The 12,576-nt window shown below is 28.1% G+C and overlaps 1 protein-coding gene and 1 long non-coding RNA gene across 2 annotated transcripts; both read right to left on the bottom strand.

The window, feature by feature from the left end:
• Window positions 1-880: 880 nt before the first annotated feature.
• Window positions 881-2,721, bottom strand: LOC115712676 (chlorophyll a-b binding protein 151, chloroplastic). Its single transcript, XM_030641003.2, has 2 exons — window positions 2,321-2,721; window positions 881-1,711 (listed from the first exon to the last, which is right to left on the bottom strand). The coding sequence occupies exons 1-2, from the start codon at window positions 2,467-2,469 to the stop codon at window positions 1,060-1,062; spliced, it is 801 nt and encodes a 266-aa protein (XP_030496863.1). The 5' UTR covers window positions 2,470-2,721; the 3' UTR covers window positions 881-1,059.
• Window positions 2,722-3,606: 885 nt separating this feature from the next.
• On the bottom strand, window positions 3,607-5,067 carry LOC115715028 (uncharacterized). Its single transcript, XR_004011161.2, has 3 exons — window positions 4,844-5,067; window positions 4,180-4,242; window positions 3,607-3,806 (listed from the first exon to the last, which is right to left on the bottom strand). It is a non-coding gene; the product is annotated as an uncharacterized LOC115715028 (long non-coding RNA).
• Between the last annotated feature and the right edge of the window lie 7,509 nt (window positions 5,068-12,576).

The following is a 12,576-nucleotide window of genomic DNA, read 5'->3' on the forward strand; positions in this document are numbered from 1 at the left end:
CTATGAAGGCCTTAAATATATATAGACATGTGAATGTAACACGTGATGTCTATGTAATATAGATATAAGATGATGTGGTGTCATTATATATGAGATAGCGTATTATATGGTGCGGTGGCACAATCATTTACACAAGAGCGTATTGTATGTGATATATGCTATAAGTTGATTTTTATATTTGTTATTATTGTTTTACTGGGGTTTGGCTTACGGGTGCTCTAATTTACATGCAAAAGTAAAGCAGTGTTGAGTCAACCATGAGCTCACGGGTGCTCTAATTCAAGCCCAATCACAATTCACAAGTACCTATGCTGATCAAACCCAAAGGATAGCCCATAATAGACTACTCCAAACTCATAAAGACTGAAGAACAATACATTCTAACTATTCCAAACTAGCTCAAGTAAACTAGCTCAAGTGGCTATAGAAGTGAGGTCTAGAAGAATCTCATATTCACTATACCATTTGTTATAGTTGGAAGATCACTGCTTCTGCTAGTCAATATAATGAATCAATCTTTTAAAGAGATAGTTGAACATATATATACGTTGTCTACTCTCACATGATAAGTATGATAGAAACTAAGATAATGTTTCATAAAAGTATGCAATTAATCCATATTAATAGCATGTTTATCTATTAAAATTTATACTTAATTTAAATCGAGGATATCCTTAAAAATTAATGATAATTCTGCAACATCAGTTCACTTAATTGATATTTTGCCTTTGAATATGTAATTGTATGAACACTTCTCAATATTAATGTTCAATGTGAGAACCATTTTAGAGCAATATGAAGGTTTGGTGTGCAATAAATAAACATCTTTTCCTAATTTGATTAATGAATACTTAGTTAATTAGTATACTTGCAATGATTATTTTCAAGCACATAGCAAACCATATATATATATAGAAGCAGAGCTTAATTGATCAGTACAAAGATAGAAAAAGCTTCAACTAGAGCACCAATTTTTTTAGGTAAATTAAGTCATTACAACTAAAGAAAGAAAAGGAGAACGTACATTATTAATTAACAAAGCATTTGGGTTTTATTTTCTCATTTTCCAGGGACAAAGTTTGTGGCATAGGCCCAAGCATTGTTGGTTACTGGATCAGCAAGATGATCAAAGAGGTTCTCAACTGGACCTTTGCCAGTAACAATGGCCTGAACAAAGAACCCAAACATTGAAAACATAGCCAACCTTCCATTCTTGAGTTCCTTAACCTTCAACTCAGCAAAAGCATCTGGGTCATCAGCAAGGCCCAATGGGTCAAAAGCTCCACCAGGGTAGATTGGGTCTAAGCCCTCACCAAGTGGGCCTCCACCAACTCTGTAACCCTCAACAAAGCCCATTAGAACAACTTGGGTAGCCCAAATGGCTAAGATGCTCTGAGCATGGACAAGGTTTGGGTTGCCAAGGTAATCGAGCCCACCTTCTGAGAAGATTTGTGAACCGGCCTTGAACCACACTGCCTCACCAAACTTGACACCGTTCTTGGATAGAATCTCTGGGAAAACACAGCCAAGTGCCCCAAGCATAGCCCATCTACTGTGGATGACCTCAAGTTCACGGTTTCTAGCGAATGTTTCTGGGTCAGCTGATAATCCAGCTGTGTCCCATCCATAGTCACCTGGAAATTCACCATTCAGGTATGATGGAATTTGTTCTGAGAATGGGCCCAAGTACTTTGGACGATCTGGGCCATACCTGTTCAAAGTGTATGATGTAGTAATTAGAGTTGAAAAAAGATGTAATGATAATTCTATGTGAAATGTGCAATGGAATAAGTCCTAAAATTGGATTATCTTGCAGGCCTGGCCCATGGAATAACTGGGCATAGGCCCAAACCTCCTTACTTGGGCCCAAAGGTTAACTAAGACTTTATTTTGTTGATACCCTGGTTTAGATTTTTGACATTATATACTAATTATGAAATTACAAAAATTTATTTGGAAATTTGTGCCATTTAATTTAGACACCATAAAGCCTATTTTCTTATTTGATTACCTTGATAAAAAAAAATAATAATAAAAACCATGAAAAATTTGATTTGGTTTTTTTATTTTCCACTTTTTTTCCTCATACATTTTTCTTATTCTTTCCACCAAAATCCAAGTTTCAAACAAAGCTTAAGAATACTTTAAGTCCCACTAAAAAATTATCAAAACAACACCCTTATCCACAATTACTAACACCCTAGTAAAAAATTATGGAGACATTATAAATGAAAATATAAGAGAATCACATATGTATATTTGCTAAGTCAAAGCTAGTAACTAGTAACTAGTAACTAGGTAGGCGATTAAAACTACATACCAGATGCTCTGGGGAGCACTTTTAACAGTTCTCCTCATAGTGGCACGGCCACCACTGCTGCCGCCGCCGACCTTCCTGACGAGCTCATTGGACTGTTTCAGAGCAGTCTGGCCGGCAAAGGCCGACTGTTGAATAGCAGAGGTGGCCATATAAAGGGTTTGTGTTAAAGCTTAGGTTACTCTCTATAACCTTTCTTAGTTTGTTTTGATATATCTTTGGTATGTATTTTGAGGAAGTACTGAGTTTGCAATCGAACGTTATAATAAGGAATTTGAAGATGTTTTGGATAAGGAAATCTACACGTCACCAACCTCCTATTGGCTCTCATAAACTAGTGTGGATTTCCATGCAGATTTTCTCAGAGGTTGATGGCTTGACACGTGGCAATGTGGGTACTCAGTCGATGCTGACCACAGAAATGAAATTTTAGCAAAGTTTGGAAATTTGGTTAGGGAAGGGTAAGATATAACGAAATCTCATCTGGGTAACGATTTTTGTTATTATTTGATTCAGTTGTTAATATTTTTTTTGTAATCTAATGTCTTCATATATTACTTTAGGAATTAAGTACTTGATTAAAAGATAAATGTGAAAGAAAGGATCAAATTGAAATGGGGATATACTTTTGAACAAGTTTTTTGCTTTGATGTGGTTGTCTTCTAGGTATGAACTGTCTATAGATTTATAAAAAGAATTTTTTTTTTTTTTGTAATTAGGTTATATTTTTAGGAATAATTTGCGATATAAATATTTAAGTATAATTTCGATTGTAAATAAATATGTAACTTTAATTTTTTGCGGTAATAATACATAAGTTATAATTCTAGAACTTTTATATGTATTTTGTTATTAAGTATGAAAATTGGCACATGACAATGCCTCAATATTTATTCAAGTTGTTAAATTTTTTTAAAAAATTAATTTAAGTATGCCAAAAAGAAAATAACACGTGGATAATAACTTCATTTAACGGTCAGGTACCTACAGAATTTTAGAATGTCTCCTATTAAAAGTTTTGACAAAATTGAGGGAGTAAATAAATGTTTTCATATGCTTTGGAATGCTTGCTCACAATTTTCATCGATTCAAACTTTTATTTCCTCATAATATATTAATAAATGGCAGACATTTATCTGTTAATCTCAAAGTGAACATGTAACGCTCTGCGCTACATGTGTGCTTTTATTAATTAGTTTATAATAATAAACTAATGATTTAAGAAATGTGAGTTAATTAAAATTTTAGTAACTATTTCTTAAAATATAACTTAAAACTCTTTTTCAAAATATTACTGGATCGAAGAACTTCTTTGTTATAAACTTTTACAAAAATACCACCGTATTAGTTTATTACAAAATATTAATACATATTCAAAAACTACCAAAGACGAATCCTATCAACTGAGCACAAAAGACGAAGGGGATGGTATGTATATTTTTCGGGAGACCTCTAACTCATGGTTGATCCATCTTTTCTTTTTCCTTACCTACACCACAAAATACCCTTGAGTCACAAAGACTTAGCAAGAAAAACGAGAAACAAAAATATAGATTTCATGATTAAATAAACCAGTAATCAATAACAGTTACATACTTAAAATATATATTCACATAAAACATCACAATTTATCACAATATTAATTCTGAGTTAGTTGTCTAATAAGACAAACTATTCCCGAAAGTTTATAAAGTATTCATCAACCCTCGTTTCTAACAAATCACCTAATGTAACTATCGTTGCCCAATGACGCAACCAATAAGTTAAAAACCTAACAGTTTCAAAATAGAGTTATAACTCTTTCATATTGAGAGTCATTGCCTCAATTAGCCATGCAATGTGGTATAATTGACTTTTCTTACCTCGAATACAAATTCAAGTGTGTGGGCCAGTATTAGTATAACAACGCTCGACGATTTTGGGCCCTATGTCACGACAACAGTAAACCAGTAAATAACTTAACCAATTCCGTTCTAAGACTTATAATTAAAACCAAACAAATTTTTATCGATAAATAGTGCGAAAATAGCTTAAATATCAATAAAACACAAAAATATAGTTACTAAAAACACCCAAAACAGTCCACTATTTTTCCAAAATGGTCCATCATTTTTCTGCGTTCAGCACTGGAAAAATGGTCCAAAGTACCGTTTTTACATTATCGTTTTTACAGGTTAATGTAAAAACGACCATTTTTACAGATTACCGTAAAAACGGTAAGCCGTTTTTCCATGTTGAACATCTTAAAATCATAAATAAAGCAATTTTAAACACTCATAACCAACAAATATCTCAAAATCATAATTTCACCAATGTTGAGTGAGTTTTGAGGTCTTTAAACTCTAACTCACTCAACCCAACTACAACAACAAATTCAACTCATAACTAGTAATAAACAATCATCATAAACACCATAAAACCAACTGTAACTTAAACAAACTCAAACAGACCCTATTTCATCAAATTCACTCCAAAACCCAAAACTTTCTTTAAAAGAAAATGAAGATAACAAGGGATTGAACTTACCTTAACTGTCTCTATCTCTTCCAGCTTGAATACTAGCTGAATTCTTGAATATGGATTGAAGAAAACTCAAAGGGTTTTCTACGTTGGGTCTTAATCTTTTTAGGGTCGAGTAAAGAGAGAGAAAATTAGGGGAGAAGACTTATGTTTTGTTTTGATTTATCCTTTTTTTATTAAACTTATGAAATTAAAACTTAATATAAATTAAATTCCAATTTCTGTCAGCCTAGCACATACTAGAAAATACTAAAAAGGGAAATTTAAATAAATCTTAGTAAAAGGCTATTTTACCCCTTAACTTACTTCTTAAATTATCTCTAGGTAAGGATAATTTGGTCATAAATAATTACCCAAAAACATCCCAATAACGAAAGTAACCACTAAAATAATTCGGTACAACTAAAACTCAATCTTTTACTATAATGATATTTCTTGGCCAATAATTTAATTTTCACGGTCAGTAAATCTAAAAATATTTTATTTTAAAAATAGTATATATTAAAATACTTATATATTTTAATAAAATTTCCGTAATTAATAAATTACACTTATGTGCACTTTGGAGTAACATACAATAGTGGTTTCTCAAAGTTTACACTGCCCATAAGGCTCGTTTGCACTTTGATAAAAATGAACTTTGAAATTAAGATTGGAGACATCATAGTCATATTAGACCATTTCAATGCATGGAGTAAAAAATATATTCAATTTGGTACAAAAATTTAATAAATGTTGTATTTAGTATTTTTTTATTATTGTACTCCAATGTATATTGCAAATTAAAATGTAAATTAACATAAAAAGAATAGCACTATCACTAATAATAAATAATAAATTAAATATTTTTTTACAAATAACGATGATATTGTAATTTAGAAAGTATATTAGAATAAGTCATTTATATTAAATGACAATAATATAAATTAAAAATGTGTGTTAATTGTGTGTCAAATTTAACACAATACTATAACATATGTCAAATTTAATAACGCGTAATTGGAGAAAGATTACAAAAATATCAAAATATAGCATTACATCACTTATTTAACACTCAAATATTAAAGGTATTCTTATACCCCCACTCAACCCTATATAAAATTAAAAACTAATAATAAATAATAATAATAAAATTATGAATATTTATTTCATTATTAGCTTCAGAAAAAAGGTTGGGGAATTTATTTATTTTTTGGTGAGAAGGGAAAAAAAAGTTGGAGACATTTTCTACATATAATTAAGTTGAAAAAATACTTAATAAAAGAAACAAAAAATTATTCAAATTGATCCGATAACCGATTTTGTATGTGTTTCTTAAGCAATGCTCTGATTTTGTTTGTTGTTCTTTTATTTTTTATTTTGTGACGACATTGTTTGACTTTATTTAGCAGGATCACATAAAACAAACATAAACCCAATAATAATTATAATAATTAATTAATATTATCATAGAAAATTATTATGTTTTTAATGAATATTATAATAGTATTATTAGTTTAAGTAATAGTATTAGGTTGTGAGTGAGGTTAGCTTAGCTAGATAGCTAGACAAAAGGTAATGCCAACCTCTCAAATTGATTTAATTAGGTATATAATTACGCCCCCAGTTTCTAACTCTGGTTTTCCACAATTAATACACCGACCATTTTATTTATTATTATTTAGTTTTGGCTTTATTATTTTAATTCATTACAACAATGAAGAGGAGACCAAATAAAGGTATCTTGTATGTTTAAATTTAATTAATTGATCATTATTTTGAAGACAAAAAAAAAGATAAAAAAGGATCACTACAGCCATCTTATATGATCACCTTCAAAATTACTTAAACTATCTTCTTTTATTTATACTTCAATTGTATAGATTTACAATTTTTCATATATTTATTATTTTAATAATCTTTGCTTTATTATACTTTGATGATGTTTGATATAAGTGTATATTAATTAACATTCGATTCGAAATGTAATACGTACGTACACACTACAATATTTTAGTAGTTATTTTATTTTTTTTTTGAAAAACTTACATAATTTCTTCTCTATATCTTTTTTTTTTTTTTCTAATAACAATAATGATTTAATATTAAAGTATTAATTTAAAATTATTTTTCTTAAAATAAAAGTGAATCAAGTGTTGTATTAATTATAAAGTTAACTGTGTCTAAAATGGAATGAGGAAGAAATAAGATGACTCATGGTGCATCAAAAATATTCTAAGCAAATAATTGGTTGGATCTTAAGTTAATGTGACTCTGTTGATTTAGCGAGGGAACTAGTAAAGAAAAGTTTGCATATGAGTGAGGTTTCTAACTACTCTCATTCTCGAATGATCATTGGATCCACTATGTTGGTAAATGCAACTATCTTAAAGGAATCTAAGATAACGGTGTGAGAACCATTATTATGTCAGCAAATCAACGATGATTGGTGGGGCACTGTCCGAGCTACGATAGTTAGTGGCAACTTCTCTACAAATATTTGATTTGTGCATTTATATATATATGATAATTTTTATATAATATATATTGTGTAATATTTGTATTTATGTTGAGTAATATTTGAAGTTTGAGTTTTGATTTGTGTAATATGTGAGATTTGTGTTTATTTTTATTTTTGATTGTACTTAGATCTAGGTTCATTTGGGTTAAAATCTGAGGTTTTTTTTTTTGTGTATGTTATAAACAGACACAAAAAAAATAATTTCAACCGTCAGTTGGTCGCAAATACACATGTTTTTTTTGCGTTTACAGTACACACGTTGGTTAGGGAAACCAACGACAAAACTTTTAATGTGAGTTAAAAACCAACAAGAAATGAGATTTTATAGTAGTATTGATAATATGATTAAAATTAATGTCGATGCAGCTATCTTTAGCAATATGAATAAGCATGGATATGGTTGGGTGGCGCAAGACTCTTCTGGTCAGCTTATTCTAACTCAGACAACAAGTCAAATGGGTGTGGTTGATTCTGTTCTTGTCGAGGCTATTGAGGTTAAAGAGGTTTTGAGCAAGTTGAAAGAGACATGTCGTGAAGATGTGGTGGTGGAGTCATGCAGTTTGATCACGATCCAAGCTATCCAAAGTTCGATGGATATACTTTTTGTTTTTGGATTCTGCATCTCTGAGTGTCGACAGATTCTTTCCAGTTTGAATAATCTCTTTTAACTTTTTGTCAAGTGATCGTGTTGCTTATTATTTAGCTAGAGCTTCATAGTTAATGCTTGTTGTAACTATTCGGCTACTATGTTTCCGAGTAGTTTATGTAATGTTATTTTGAATGATTTGAGTTAATAAAATTTACATCCTTCTCGTTAAAAAAAATGTGATTCAATATCAATATGGTATTTAAAATTCTCATATCATAACTATAGCTTTATTCATGAGTCTATTCTAAATTATAAACTTACAAAATTTTGATAAACTCTTTTTTTTTTTTTGAAAGAAAAAATTTTGATAAACTCAATACAAAAGAATTATGTTTTTTTTCTAATCCCCAGTTAATAATAAGCTTTATAATAAGTAATGTTAGATTTGATAAATGATTATTTCAATGAAAAAGATTCATGTGTTGACCATAATTTGACTTATAATAATTAGTAGTAATTAAATAAGTTTAAAATGGTAAAAATTAATATGTATTTTCTTATTTTGTAAATCTAGGATATATAGTTTTTTTTATTTACTAAATTATAGGTCTCCATCAAGGCTATTGCAGTGTTCACTACTATAAAAAAAATTATTTTTCGTAGACTAAATATAACTTTAAGTCACAATAAATATTGTGACTAAAAATACTTTTAGTCATAGCAAATTGTAATTTTTATAACTAATACATTTAGCTACGAAATTAATCACAACATAAGAATGATAGTTTATAAATTAATAGTTACAACTTTTTTACTTTTATTCGTGACTAAAAGTAAAAAAATTTATAGTAGTTCTATGATATCCTTCTATACTCTCGGTTGGTATAACTCGTTGAGTTAAGTAGAAACCAATTGTCAAATAGTGTTATTAATATTAATAAGAGTCAATTCTGTTATAGAAGTTGGTTAGTTAGTTGTTATTGTATAACTACTCTAACTAACCTCTTCTTCTCTTCTCCTTGGTTTGTTAGTGAGTTGTTGCTCTTTTATATATTCTTGTTCTCTCTAATAACGGTGTAATGAATTCAGTCTTTCTTCAATTCATCTTTTTTTCTCTATTTCTCTCTGTCTTTCCTTTTTCTTTCTTTGTTTCCTCTCAGCAATGGCTAAGAACTTTCACAAATAGTGTTTTTTTGGCTTTGTTGAAGAGAGATAAAAACTTCTAGCTGAATTTGGCTGTGCCTTAGTTGACAATATTAATTATTTTTCTTTGGTTGACATTAATTGAAGCCTATATATAATTAGATGCATTCCAATATAGATTTGAGTTACCATAGCTCACAAAGTTTTATCTTTAGATTCTTCGATGGTTTGGTAGTCAAAATTATCGGATTGTATTTTGAGTCTATTTGGACTCGATCGGCTTTTTGCTGAGAATTTCTCCTTCACATATTGAAATATTAATAAAATTATTAATTATATAGTACTATATATATAATTGTCTTTTTTGTTACATACTAGGAATGCACCAATTAAAACACACGTCGACATTAAGCCCATCATGATTAATTGTTTTATATATACAATAATCTTCTTCCTTCATCATTAAGTTCACATTAGACTAAGTAGTAAGTATACTATATATAGTGCATATACAACTAATTATTATAAATTGTAAAAAAGAGAAACATTGATGTATTTTTAATTGCTTTACATGCATGCTTCGTACACATGCAATGCTTTATTTTTGTTCTTTGTTTTTTTGTTTTGTTTTGTTTTTTTTTTTTATTTTATTTTGAGGAAGGGTGAAAATGTGATCGAATAAATTAAGATTTTTGTCCTCTAAACTTTAATATGTACAAAATCATGTCTCTTGAACTTTTCTGACCATTAAAAATTTTCTCTGAATTATTGAGATTGTTATCATGTTCCTCAGACTTTGATATTTATCAAATCATGCTTCTCTAACTTTTACATGTACTAAATCATGCCCCCTGAACTTTCATCCAGACTTTTTTTGTTAAAATTGAACAAAAGTCTTTAAATCTAACACTCTCAACAGTTCATGAGGCATTTTTAAAGACCTTAAAACTCAAAAAACATAATTTTTTACATATCAAAATTAGAGGGTGAAAATCTTAATTAAACTTAAATAAATTAATTATATAAATATATGAATATCCTCCACGCAAAATATATAGATATATATAACATTTCTACTTTTTGAAGCAATAGTCGATTATTATGCAAATATTATTATTTTAATAAAGACATCCAGACAGAAGAGAGGCTTGTTTTATTATTATACGTCTCCTGACACTAAATATTCTTATTAATTAATTAATTAATTATAATAAGATAATTAATTATATATAATCTCTCAGTATATGTTTTGTAAATGGTGATCATTGATGGCCCTTCCACAAAAAAAAAAAAAAATGCTTCGTTGTTCTTTCTAGCTGTACCTTTTGTTTTCTTTTTACTTTTTTTTTTCCTTTTCAAAAAATTAAAAAAAAATAGGAAAAACTTTTGATTTATCTTTATAGCGATGATTAATTATATTAATTTATGTTAAGTTTATGTTTGTACGTACTTTTGTTTTTCTTGGTTAATTATATATTAATCAGTTTTTTTCCCCTTTAATACTTAACAGTCATCAATCACTGTTTTTTTTAGCCTCTCTCAAACCAAGATTACATAAACAATGATCATCTAATTCTAGTTATAGATCTCAGCTCTTTTAAACTATCTATATAAACATACATATATATATTATATATAATATATTTGTGGAAGACATGCATGGTGGACCAACCACAAACTGATGAAACTTGTTCAATATGCCAACTATGTAAATAATGTGTTTTCACTAAGTGTCAAAATAATACATATACATATATATAATCAATCATTAAGAGTAATAACAAGCATAAAACGACAATGGTTGTACATTATATTTAATTGTTCTAATATTATAAATTTTAAAATGTCCTTATATAATAATATAAATATGAGCATTCTTAATTGATAACCCCAACAGTACCATGTATGGATGTCATATTTAATTGGTTATTAGTAATTTTTCATATTATTTATTAAATTAAAATGTACAATATTAATTAAAATGCACTAATAACAGAGGTAAGTAGCTAGCTAGTGTGTGGATTGAACCTTCCTTATAATATTAATATGAAAATTCGAACCTTCATATTGATGAAGTGTTGATAAAATCATATATATATGTGAATAATTAATGCATGTATATATACATATATCCATTCATTTTGGATAATAACTAGGTTTTTGAAGCCTTTTTTTTAAAAAAAAAAACTGATAACTTTATACATTAAAATATTTTAACCATTACAATAAATAATATGTAGAAACAATGGTTTCACTAAAAATAGAATATTATGATGAATATATAGAAACAAGAGTGACGATCGATATTGAGTTGAGGCATATTCAATGAACCATGCACAGCTTAAACAATCACCAACCAATAATTAAATTAATTTCCATCTTTTCTTTTATTAATCCAATTATATTCAAAGTCTCTCTCATACTACCACCCCATCATTTTTACATATACGGAAAAAGCTTGAACCCTATTTTTTATAAATTAATAAATTGTAATTTATATTTTTATATTTATACATTCAAACAAAATATGTCATAAATTATTTTAATTCTTATTTCCGCATCTAAAAATATTCTAAATTTATATGATACGTACTACTGCTATAGTATTTGAACAACAGAGTTTCAAACATAATTAAAATTAATTAATAAATTCTAATATATATATTTAGAGAGAGAGAGAGAGAGAGAGAGAGAGAGAGAGAGAGAGAGAGAGAGAGATGACGTTTTAACAAGACGAATAAGAGTGCCCTCCAATTACGGAAATTAAGGAGTTAAGACTATTAGAGAATACATTGTACATTTTAAAATGATATAATTAATTAATAGCTTTAATGGTTATATATCGTTTTATTTGTCTTTTGTTTAAATACCTATTTATATTAATTTAGTTTCAATAATATCAATTAAATTAAATATTTGTGTTTTACCAAATAATATGAAACATCTTTTTTTGTTGTTGATACAAATACGTACGGTGAGATCGAACTCTATTTCCTCAGTTGGTAATATGATACTATTTTTAAGACTAAATGATGGATGAAAAAAAAAAGAAAAAATAAATAAAAAATTGATTTCAAACAAAAGAATTTAAAGCATAATAACTTAATTTAATTCTGATTTATCATGTGTTGATTTTTTTTTTTACACTGGAGAGATCTAGAATGACTAAAAATTAAAAATGTCTTTGTGTGAAAGGTCACTACTACAACTTATTAGCTACATGGAAAGTTGATTCATAAGTTAATTAATATTAAGAGATAATACTTACAGCTAGAGTATATTCCTAATATGTACACAACTACACATATTACATAATTTACACATTTGTTGTACTTAGTTTTGGATTTTAGCACTTTTCTAAGAAAAACAAAAGCCATTTCTCTATTCTTGAGAAAAAAAAAAAAAAAAAAGAAACTTACAAAAATACTTATTTTAGATTAACTTTTACAAAAATACTGTCACACGAAATTTTTTTAAAAAATACTGTGTTTCTAGAAAACATCAGTA

The sequence above is a fragment of the Cannabis sativa genome, chromosome 4 (assembly GCF_029168945.1).
Source record: "Cannabis sativa cultivar Pink pepper isolate KNU-18-1 chromosome 4, ASM2916894v1, whole genome shotgun sequence".
Lineage (NCBI taxonomy): Eukaryota > Viridiplantae > Streptophyta > Magnoliopsida > Rosales > Cannabaceae > Cannabis > Cannabis sativa.

Excerpts from the sequence above, each read along its gene's own strand:
- LOC115712676 (XM_030641003.2), bottom strand. The coding sequence starts at position 2,469 with ATGGCCACCTCTGCTATTCAACAGTCGGCCTTTGCCGGCCAGACTGCT. Across the intron at positions 1,712-2,320 it reads AGTGCTCCCCAGAGCATCTG|GTATGGCCCAGATCGTCCAA; the intron begins GTATGTAGTTTT and ends CACTTTGAACAG.